We start from the raw sequence: 11,963 nt of genomic DNA, 5'->3' as shown, positions 1-11,963 counted from the left end.
CTTTAAAAAATTATAAATAAAAACAAAAAAAAATTAAACAAATTAATAGATCAAAAAACTATTTTCCCTTTTCACTATATAGAACCAAGAATCCTTGAAAATTCTTCCTCCAAGACAACCACCCCGGACTATATATACAATACCAAATTACCAATTACCAAGTTATACACCCTCTTAAAGTTAAACTAGGGGGGGCCTACATATAGTGAGCGTTACACACAATATTGTTTAGGTACCAATCCAATCCTTAGCTAGAATGTACAAAGTAACCCAAATTATAAGACACAAGCAGAGTCTCGATAATTTTAATGAACAAAAACACATATCTGGGCTCAAAATATGTCAAACTACTTAACATCAACACACTAGCCGCGTAATTCCTATTGAATATGCGCATCAGGGGAATGGATACTCCTCATCATCATCAATTCTCTCCTCTTCCTCCTGGCCTCGGTCGCAGCAATGGCATCGTTGCCCGGTTTTCTTGAAGAGGAGATGATTCGCCCGCCGTGATTCTTATCTGAGAAACCGTGTCTCGTGTAATCTCGTGGAAAACGAAATCTAGCTCCGACACCATTGCTTGTAGGTATAACTCTAGCTGGATTATAGACCCCGATCCCCCTGTCTTCATGCAATAGAGTAGAGAAGGATGAACACATTTGACACTGATGAATCGGTGGAGGCTCGTGTTGTTGATCTTTAGTGGCGGGATGGAATTCTAGTTTACCGTCGGGCGAGATGAAAGGAAGTAACCAAGGTACTGGCAATATGAAGTAAGGAGGTCTGGGTTTATTTATCGCGGTGGAGCAATCTTGTCCTTGACTCAAACAGGATTCATTCCACATCGGTATCCGAATTTGTGATGCATTTGTGAAATCTGTATCAGATGGACGTTGTGAATTGAAGGGCCAGAAGAAAGGCAGTAAAGAAGCCCTGTTGTTTAAACAAATCGGAGTGGTGATGGCAGCAGAAGAACTCGATATTTCTGTAAGCGAAGACTCTGGCTTGTCGCGTATATGCCCTGCTTTGGCAAGCTTTCTTTTAGCCATCTGCAAATGCAAAAGAACCGTGGGGCGGGACTGAAATTCCAATGAAAAGATAGCTATTCATCTTACATATATATCCCCGATTTACCTGTGCTTTCAAAAACTGATTTTTATCTTTCAAGTAGTAATATTTCTTCACTGCTAGGTCTCTTTCCTGCTTAAAAGAATTATCATCCAGATGAATAGACTTGAGTACAATCGTCCATTATCATGATAAGGCAAAATTAATTAAAACAACAATAATTAGGGGAAAAAAACATCACCCACTTGTTTCAAATATGTATTCTCCATCGACAGGTTAGCCGCCTTCCCCGTTAACTCCAGATACATAGCCTGTTGAGCAAACGAATCGGTAAAATGTTCTATCTCAATCACCAATTACACTAATAAACAGACCATAAAAATGCATGCAAGATAACACAAAAAACCATGCTGGCTGCCTAGTTTATGTGTTCATGACAAATATCGGTTGTGCCACTAATATCATACGATTGCGGTTTTCTTGTGTGCCTAAATACAGGATAAATGTCAGCTTTCACCCTGAATTAATCAAGTTTAATTAGTTCTAACCATCAATGGATATATCTTTTTGACTCAAATTAATAATTAGTCGACGCAAGGGTTGCGCTTCACTTTCTAAATTTCATGTCACAATGTATCTCATGGCAAACCACAAAATTAAATTAAACCATTAATTAAAAGAAGTTTCTACTGATATATACACCTTATATATAATAAGCAAGTAAAGATCGATGGTAAAAATTTTATAACAAAAACCAGATGAAGCTAGCTAGCTAGCGACCTGTCTGCGACGAATGGTTTGCCGAGCAGACTCTCTATTTGCTTGGACACGACGAAGCCTTCGTGCTTCCTTCTCAGCCTGAATGGTATTCATATATATATATATATAGATTTACCCAACGAAGAGTCATATATCGACAATAGTAAATATAATGAACCAAGTTCATGTACGTACCTCTGTCAAATGATGCCTCACAGTGCCACGCAGTAGTACTTTTGATTGATTAATATTATTTGTATCCACAATTTTCAAAGTGTTTGTGAGGCCAGCTGCTGCAACCATGGTAGAAGTTTTTCCAGAAAACTCATGTTGGCCACCGAACGCCTGATACTGAAAAAAAAAAAAAAAAAAAAATTAAAAAAAAACATGACAAGGGCTAGCTACTAGTTGATAACAATCTATTTTTTCGGCAAAAATGAAATATATATGTTACTGAACAGAAACTAGAAGATGATCAAAGAGGAAAAACCTAAAAAACCATAGTGCATGAAATTACTAAACTACTACTTAATTCAAAAACTTTCATGAAGATTCTCAAAACACAAAAACGAAATAATTAATTAATATATGGAGTATTTGCCGACTAAGTTCAAAAATTCCAACATTAAACAGCGGAAAGGGTAAGGCTTTTCAGATGGAATATATATATAACCTGGTGAGTCGAGACTTGGGAGGAAACTACCAGTGTTTCAGTATCCATTTGCCGTCGTTCAAACTCGCCGGGCAAGGAGGCGGAGCGAGCCAGCCCCGCCAGAGCTTCCGCCGCTTCCAACTCAAACGTCAACATCCCGCGGCACGCTTCCCAGCATTCCATTTTCTCTGCTAAAGCCCACTTGCCCAAGTGGCATGCAGTTTCCCTCCCCCGCTGGTTCCCTGCAATTTAACCAAAAAATAAAAACAAATAAACGGGTGACACGATACCTACACACACATCTCTATTATATCTTTGCCAAATTAAAAAAAAAAATTACGATCGAATACGTACGATTCTGCTACATGTTATATACATAATATATACGTGTACATCTCCACGAATCACGATGTATTACACTTTAATCATGCAGCAGCTAGCTAGCTAGCATGGACGTGAAATTGATCTCTATGTCAAATGGTACCAAGTACGACTGGATATATGGCTTAATTAATTTGTGCATGGTTTTTTTTAGGCCAAGAGATTTCAAAATATTATAAATCATTTTATGTTACGTACAGAGCGTGATTGTCAGATCAACTTGTAATATGCAGACAATAACACAATAATTGACGCAAAACATCACTCGCCACGAAAAGCTTCAAGTTAAGCTTGGATAAAAGTATTTTAAATTTATTGATTTTAAATGCATTTTTGTTGTTTAGAGAAGTAGCATCACAAACATCAAATTCACTTTTTTATGTTTATATGTTAATTCATGATAGTTATGATGGATTTTAAGTTCATCCAATAAAGTGGTGATTTAGAATCATTTTTAATTCATCTAAATAATGTGTAAATAATTAAGTTATAAATTTGAGATTTTTTTATATTTTATTATTAACACTAAAATTTAATCGAAATTCATGAATTTAAAATATTTCAATCTAAGCACAACCTTACAATGTATATAACTTAAACTTTTGAATTTATCAGATTAATATTATGATATATAATAATATAATAATACCAAAATATTTATCTTAGTTGCATGGAGCAGCCACGTGTTAAAGCACATTTGACACGTATCTCACAAGGCCGGGTTTGTGCACTTTTTACTATTCATGCGTGCGTACGTGTAGTTTATATATGACAGAATTCGATCGATAGATGCATGGTTAATAAAAATAATATTTTTTAGTAAAGAATATCTAATTATTTTCCTCTGAAAACATACATAGTTAAGTAAATTGGATATTATTTATATATTTAATTTATCTATCAAGCTTTTATGTATGGAATTTTACCTCAAAACAAGTAAACAAGTATGTAGAGACTAGCTCTGGGGCCTCTTCCAAATGAACTCAAGGTATTGGGCTTTTATTGTTTGAAATACTTTATTGAGTTTTATTGGGCTACAGCACAAAGCCCCACACTGAAAATGATCGTAGTATATATTTATTTACTTTTACATATATAAGAGAGGGTATCGAAAGGAAGTACACTTGTGGATAATTTTTTTTTAGAAAAAATGACATTTATATCTATTTATTCCAAACTATAAATTTTATCTCAAAAACATTATTAAAATAATTATCGAAATTCATATTAAAGTGCCGCCGAACAGATATTGTATGTAAATACTTCCATGGGCTGTGACAATTCAATGCCCACCTTACTCTTCAAAAATATCGTGACATCTATATCTCACCAATGCTTAATTGCTTTATTTCCTTTCGCTCCAATTAGTTTACAGAGCATGTAAACTTTAATGACATGGTATGAGAGGTCAACATTATGAGATAGATTTTCAATTCGATTCGACTTATATCATAAAAAATATTAATTTTTATTGAGAGTAAAAATAGTAATAATTGTCCAAAAATGAAAGAGAAATTAATTTCAATATCCACTAGCAACACTCCATAACTTTTGTACCTTAGCTAGCTTGATAGATGTGATTAAAACATGTACACATATATATTTGTATGTATATTATCAGCAAACTTTTTCGTTCCCAATTTCTGGACCACTTGATTTTTTTTTCTTTTTTATTTGAAAAAAATAAATAAATAAAGGGCTTGCAGATCTTGGACCAAAAGTATCCCTTTCCGGGGTAGAAATTCTGAAGGAAAGTGATAGTTCTGCACTTGTGACAATTGACGACTACACTGCGCAAGCTTGTTTTTACACAAAATACCAATAATTACTATACATAAAAAATATATGAAAAAATTGAGATGTTTATGCCACTAATTATTAACATATAAAGCATTGATTTTTCCTTATTTATCAATATCAGATTTAAGAGCCTTCGGTCTTGTATACATGCAGTCACACTCATATTTGGAAAAAAAAAAAAAAAAAAATTATGACGCGGTACAATTTCACGATCATTTTATCTTTTTGTCCTTGATTAAATACCTTTATAATAAAAATATATAATCTTCTAAAAATATCTATGGTTGATTATGTATACATAAGAAGATGTGATACAAATGTATTAATTAGTAAATTTGGAGCCAAAAAGAGGGGACCGATTAGCAATGGATGGCACTAAATCTAATAGCCCAAGAGGTACAAGGACCACTGGAGAGATTTATTGGTTTTGAATTTTAGGGCAGTGGGAGTAATTTAAATTTAGTTGCGCTGAAAATGCAACCTCAACTCATATGGAAATAGACCAAATGAGGAAGAACCCCACCAAAACCAAGAAATGTAGTGAAAATTTTGTCGAGATTTGGGAATGCACCACATGATCTTGGCTAAACTCTGACAACCCCTTTTTCCTCCTCTGGATATATATATATATGAATGTCTTGTTGCTAATTACAAGCCACAATTTTTCAAAAATGCAAAACAACAAATTAAATATATATATATATATATATATATATATATATATATATATATAATGTTAAAATTTTATGATCCACACTTTAGTCGAATCAATTGGGTCCTAGCTCCCCGGTGAAAGTAGATTTGGGTTAGAAAAACTCGAGTCACTCTCATTTTTTTAAGCATGAGATTATTCGATTTATTTGACTTGTGGCATTGATAAAAGTAGAGAAGTTGGAGGACATTTACTTCGGAGAAGTACTCATATTGTTATTGTTGTAATTATATATAATGGACGAACAACTCAATGAGTACGTAGAACATGGTGCAAGTTTAATTTAGATCCATTAAATATTCATGACAAAACAAAAGCCATCAATGAATTAATGATGCTATTTTTTGTTAAATATATAATAAGCAATTTTTTGTGTCACCAATGTCGATTATATTAATTAACTTTAATTTTGAAGTTGGACGATAAGAAGAATGTCAAATACTATAGTGGTTAAGATATAGTTATAGTCCAAAAGCTTGTTTAATATATAGTTAATTGATTGAGATATATAAACATGATCCGAAATCTGTATGATTCCAATTTGCTCATAATTATGTATTGAAAAGTTCATTTCATCTTCTCTAGGAACTATAGCCAATATCGATGTCAGTTCATTTCATATGACTTATCGCATATGCATGTGTCTCAATACATTTATGACGTGATCAAAATATGGTACTGTTGTATACTTGTATTGCATATTTGTATAGTTGATTTATTTTTTCATGGGTACTCTTGTTAAAAAAAAATTAAAATTAAAGTTTATGTAAAATAATGATAGGTGGTATTATGGCGATTGGAAATTATAAATTAAATTTGTAAATAAAAATTCAAATTTAAAATTTCCTCGTTAATATATAAGCCCTTTTTTTAAAAAAAACTTTAATAAATTTAATTTGTGCCACAGTGTATACATACAAATTAAATCATGTGCACTAATTTATCTCTATAAAAACTATACGTATATAAGACATATCTTATGAACACTAGCAACTGAAGCACACGCGTTGCGTGTGTAATAAATAGTAAATATAAGGGATAAATAACTATTTATGTCTAAGCATTGGATGTAAATTTATGTACAATTTCGATTCATAAAAGAAAATGTAATAAACAATTTGAGTAAAGATATATTCTAAAGTTGACTTCATGATAATTGGAGCCAGAAAATATTCTTATAAGTGAGCACTAAATCCAATTTATCATAGAGTTCCAACCCAAAGAAATTATTTTTTTACAGAAAGAAAAATTACACAGACATCATATGATATTCTTCTAACTTAAAAGATAAAAAATCGATCTCCCTTTCCTAACAACAATAATCATAGGTTGTATAAGGTAAGACAACACAAAATTACAATCTTGCGATGATATAAATTTAATATTTGTAATCATACATAATATATACACCAAAAACCAAAAAACAAAAAACAAAATAAAAAATAAAAAATCATCATGCATACTCTTCAATATTGATGAGAGCAGTCTCACGCTGGATACTCATTTCTCTTCTTAAAAACCAACTCCTCCAACCAAAGTGCAAATCGATATATGAGTCCGATGGTTATATCCATTAGCATGTACACAATACCTGCATTTCTAGAACTGCATTGATCTAATATCTCATTTGTTGAATACACAGAGAGATCACTACTTTTCTCATAATTATATATATATATATAATAATAATAATAATAATAATAATAATAAAAGAAAAATTAAAAGAATCGTTAACTACAAACCGACATTGAATGACAATGGGATATTGAGTTGCACGTCAATCTTCACATTTAATTATAATCATTTCCCTTCACTACATTTTTATACATAAACAAATTATAAGCATAAAGTAACACAGAAATATATATGAAGAAACACCAATATTTTTGAGAAAATTTATAGATCTAAAACACTTGATTTATTAAGAATTTATTTTCTCTCCATGTGTTTGAAAGAGAAACGATGCAAAGAGATCGAATCAGAAAATGTATTTGAAAGGTGTTTGTAACTCCCTTTTGATCCGTGAACGTGGGAGTTTTAGAATCAGATAGGAACGAATCTTAAGTATTTCATACATTTAAAATTTGAACTTTTTTGTACTGTGTCCAAATGATAAACCAAATTAGATGACATATGTAAGGCCCGGGATTAATTAATATTAATCTGAACTTAATTTGATTTTAATCCGAGTATATTTAATTTGGGAATATTTAGAGTTTCGATTTAAATTCTAATATTCTTAAATTATTTAGGATTGAAATTGAATTAAATTAAGGGCCGAGGACCAAATTGCAAATATTGAAGACTTGAGGGGCTAAATTGCAAATTTGGTTGAAAGTTATCACATGTTATTTGCTTCATCAGCATGCATACGTGTGATAAGCATAAGCTTTCAGAATTTTCCGAAGAGAGCAAAGCCGAAAGCCATTTTCTTCATTTTTCTTTGAAATTTTGATCTTTAAATCCTCGTAACTTTTGCTCCGGTTATTCGATTTCGATTCCGTAAATTGTTCTGAAATCCTTGCAACGAGGGTTTCGATATCGTGTAAGTTTTATGATGTTTTATATGGATTTCGAAATCAGTTTGTGGCAGAGATCATATTTTAAGCTTTTGATTATGTTTATCGATGGTTATGCGATTCTATCTCGAAACCGGATTGAGGAGTTTGTATTAAACATGTCCAAGCATGATTTCCAGCTTATGATTGTTGTTTATAGCTGATATTATGAAGAGTTTGATGATATGGTAGCTGATATATGTTGTACGAATGATTGAAGTGAAGTTAGAAATGATTTCGGGATTACGTCGATTACCGATTTTCAATCACTACGCCGTCGAATCAAGTTTTTAGACTGTTTTGATGGTTTATATCTGAGCTGAAGTTGTTATCTAGATGTTGTGAATGTTATATCATTTTTTTTCTTTAGTTTCAGTTGAGTTTGGAAGGCCAACGAATCAAGACGTCGACTTTGTACCGAAGAAGGTTGATTGAGGTTTGAAATGAGATTGATTGATGATCTTATGATGTTTTCGCCTCGATTTTGATACGATAGTTTGGAATAAAGTTTGATATATATATTTTGATTGTATCTTTCAGATTTGAAGAGTTCAGAATCGAGATAAACAAAGGTATAATGACGACATCGCGAAGTAAGGACTTTGAAACTCAAGAACGACTATTCTTGAGTTGGCCCACAAAAACCACATACTTGTTTATATTTTCGATTTGATTGTGATGTTGTCGATCCATCTCAGGTAGTGGATCTTTAAATTTGAGTTGATATGATGCTATATTGAATTGATTCTATGCCAAGGTTGCTGTTAACCTTATTTGCGAGTCGGTTACGAACTCGTTAGATGGATATCCATGTCAAGATCAGTTATGAATCTTGATGACCTCGAAGTTATGTGAATCAATTCGTATTTGAAGCGTTAAATTACTATATTTGTTGAGTCGAGTTTAAATTGAGACGATGTGATTTATTTAGCGCTTTCTATATATATTGGTTATACTGAGAATCGTTTCTCACCGGAGTATATCCGGTTGTTGTCTTGTTTTGTATATGTGCATGACAACAGAGAGGGCAGGAGCTGATCATCGACGTCATTGACAGCTGGAAGAGAGTCTAGCACGTGAGGACTCGGGTTGTAGATGAAGTCTTGTGAACTTTAGAAACATAGAACCTTAGAACTTGTTGGTTTTAAAATACATGTATGAAACTTGAGATATGTTATGTCGTTTATCGTTCTTTAGCGATTTGTTCGATGTAATAAATGCATGTATAGATGCTTGAGACCTTGGTTATGTTTATATGCATGATTTGGAACTTATATATCATGTTTTGGATCGAGTTTGGTGATTGGAATGTATGACACCAATTCTTGACAGCAAAATGTAGCTGCTGAATTTTTTTTGGAAAACAGGCCCGATCGATCGGGTGATTATCCCCGATCGAGCGCGGCCCTATTTTGTTCAAAACAGAGAATCGGGCAATTTGGCTCGCTCGATCGGAGGAAGTTACCCGATCGAGCGAGGCCAAAATGTTTCCAGACCGAGAGCAGGGTGTTGAAGCCCGCTCGATCGGGTGTTTTTCCCCGATCGAGCGAGGCACTGTTTTTATAAAAAAAAAAAAAAAATTTCTACTTTGCTCTTGATTTATTTAATTGATGTTTAATGAATGTTAATTGCTCTAAGATGTGATTAGCAACCCGAGGTCCCCACAACACAAATGAACACAAGAACGAAAGGGATGCCATAAACCTTTTTTGGCCTAATTTTTCTGTAGCTTTTGAAATAGTGACAAAGAGAGAAAATTAGTGAATTCCTAAACAAACAAATGAAAACTCAAACAAAATTTGACAGAGGATTAATTTTTTAGAAAACAAATAAAGGAACATAAAGATAAAACCAATAAAACCAACATTAAAGATGAACCAAAACAATAGATAAGAAAATTTAAAAACAAATAAAAGTTATAAAAAGGACGATAAATAAAGCAAACCGTGAAATATTTGAAGTTGATCGTCGAAGATCAGTCCAGTAGTGATATTGAAAGCTACTCGGCAAGATTAATAAATAGGAAATTAATAAAAAGTAACAAACACACATAATAAAGTACTAAACAACGGGAGAAAATAATGTGGGTGGGAAGATGAAGATGTAAAGTGAAAATTGTGAAAGTTGTGGGTGAAGAAAACTGTTCAAACTGCCTCATTTTGCCCACGTTTTTTTTTTTGAAAAGTTTTGTTTTGAGAAGGTGGTTATACCAAAAGAAAAGAAAATAATTTGCCACACCAACGGATCAACAGTTAGTAAAATAGGCAGAGGCTTAATTAAATAAAAAAAGATGTATGTTATCGATCGAGATCATTAATATGATGTAAGTTCAATGTGTTTGTTATATATATTTTTATATATGCCTCATTCTATTTTCCGTTTTCAAAAATTACATTTAAGACGAATTTTTTAACTAGAGTCACCATCGTGGTTCAATTATTCGAACGTACCCATTAGTTTCAACTTAATTATGTGTTACGAGTTGCGACGTGGATCCAAGAACTCAAAAATAAAGAAATGTCATGTATGAGTTACAAGGACTGTGCATACAATTATTTTATGTGCATTTTTTGTAATATATAATGCCTAGTGAGATTTGTTTTCTACTACCTAAAAAACGTGTGGCCCGTCGAAATGCTTGATAATCAAGTGGGCATGGATTAGAATCATGGTGCCCATTATACTCTTTTTTGTGTCTTCTACCTAACATGTAAGACTAAATTTTAGAAACTAATTGATTGGTATATTAAAATTGATATTAGAATCATGAAATATTTCTTGTTGTATACATCTTGTTATATAGATTATAGATAACAAATAATGTATGCAGGTCTTTATAGGATGTCTAACTGAATGGAGCAAGTGAGCACACAACCAATAGTTAAATTTTATTAGCAATATTTTTCATCGGTATACGCACAAAAACGTATGTATAATTTTTAAATGAGAGAGGAATAGTAATCTAGAAATGAATTGTGTGAGATTTGATCAATAATATTAAAAATTATCCACGTTAAATGCATATTTTATCACGGCGTATGTCTTGTGTGTGACGGTCTCACGGATTTATATGCGTAAAACGGGTCGACCCGATCCATATATGCATTTAAAGTAATAATTTTGATATAAAAATAATATTTTTCATAAGTTGAATTAAACCGAATATCCGTTCAACAAAATTGAGTCCTCAGCGACACTATGACCAATTCATTGTTTTGATGGTGAGGGTAATAGAATTTCGTGACAAATGGTTATATGATATGGATATGATGAATCGTCCTCAATTTTGTACTAGTAAATATATGCACACATCGATATGAAATATAATAAGATGAGTAACACTCTTGTGAGACGGTCTCATCCGTGAGACGGGTCAATTCTACCCATATTTATAATAATAAGTAATACTTTTGATATAAATTGTAATACTTTTTAATGAATAACCCATATAAAAAACCCGTCTCATAAATATGACCCTTGAGACAGTCTCATAGAAGTTTTTGCCTAATAAGATTTGAGTAATTTATATTTAATGTAATGTTTTTTTATTATTAATTAATTATTATTAATTTTATTTAAAAAAATTATGATAGTTATAAAATAAGGGTATTTAGGAGATAAAAAATGGTATGGCATAACTTACCAAATAAGTTACTATTTTAGCCTCAAACTCAATAATATAGAAGTAATTTATAATTTTATTTTAGAAAGAATTAATCTTGTATTGCTATTTTCTGTTGAGCTTTAATTTGCGCGCAATAGACATATATGAAATAGTTTTACATCTTTTAAGTTTTTTAAAAAAGAAAAACTTATGTCATAAATAATCGGTAAGACATGGATAATTAAGTAATGATGATGACTTAACAACACAACCCAAATAAACATCCATCAAATCAATTGAAATGGACTATTATTTTATTTTATTTTCCTTCTTGCAAGATTATTGACTCATTTTGTAAAATGCCATTAGTCGACACATCGGATGACTGCTGGTAAAATAAATAAAATATATTATAATATAATAAATAAA

At 31.9% G+C, this 11,963-nt stretch overlaps 1 protein-coding gene across 1 annotated transcript; it reads right to left on the bottom strand.

Moving 5' to 3' along the window:
* Positions 1 to 289: 289 nt before the first annotated feature.
* LOC140876412 (uncharacterized) lies at positions 290 to 2,599 on the bottom strand. The gene is made up of 6 exons (XM_073280360.1): positions 2,501 to 2,599; positions 2,023 to 2,178; positions 1,849 to 1,926; positions 1,314 to 1,379; positions 1,135 to 1,200; positions 290 to 1,049 (listed from the first exon to the last, which is right to left on the bottom strand). Exons 1-6 carry the CDS (start codon positions 2,546 to 2,548, stop codon positions 381 to 383), a joined length of 1,083 nt encoding a protein of 360 aa, XP_073136461.1. The 5' UTR covers positions 2,549 to 2,599; the 3' UTR covers positions 290 to 380.
* Between the last annotated feature and the right edge of the window lie 9,364 nt (positions 2,600 to 11,963).

The sequence above is a fragment of the Henckelia pumila genome, chromosome 1 (assembly GCF_033568475.1).
Source record: "Henckelia pumila isolate YLH828 chromosome 1, ASM3356847v2, whole genome shotgun sequence".
NCBI lineage: Eukaryota > Viridiplantae > Streptophyta > Magnoliopsida > Lamiales > Gesneriaceae > Henckelia > Henckelia pumila.
The sequence above is the reverse complement of the archived record's forward strand: the minus strand, read 5'-3'. Positions and strand labels throughout refer to the sequence as shown.

Excerpts from the sequence above, each read along its gene's own strand:
- LOC140876412 (XM_073280360.1), bottom strand. The coding sequence starts at position 2,548 with ATGGATACTGAAACACTGGTAGTTTCCTCCCAAGTCTCGACTCACCAG. Across the intron at positions 1,927-2,022 it reads TGAGGCATCATTTGACAGAG|GCTGAGAAGGAAGCACGAAG; the intron begins GTACGTACATGA and ends AATACCATTCAG. Across the intron at positions 1,201-1,313 it reads AGAATACATATTTGAAACAA|GAAAGAGACCTAGCAGTGAA; the intron begins GTGGGTGATGTT and ends TCTTTTAAGCAG.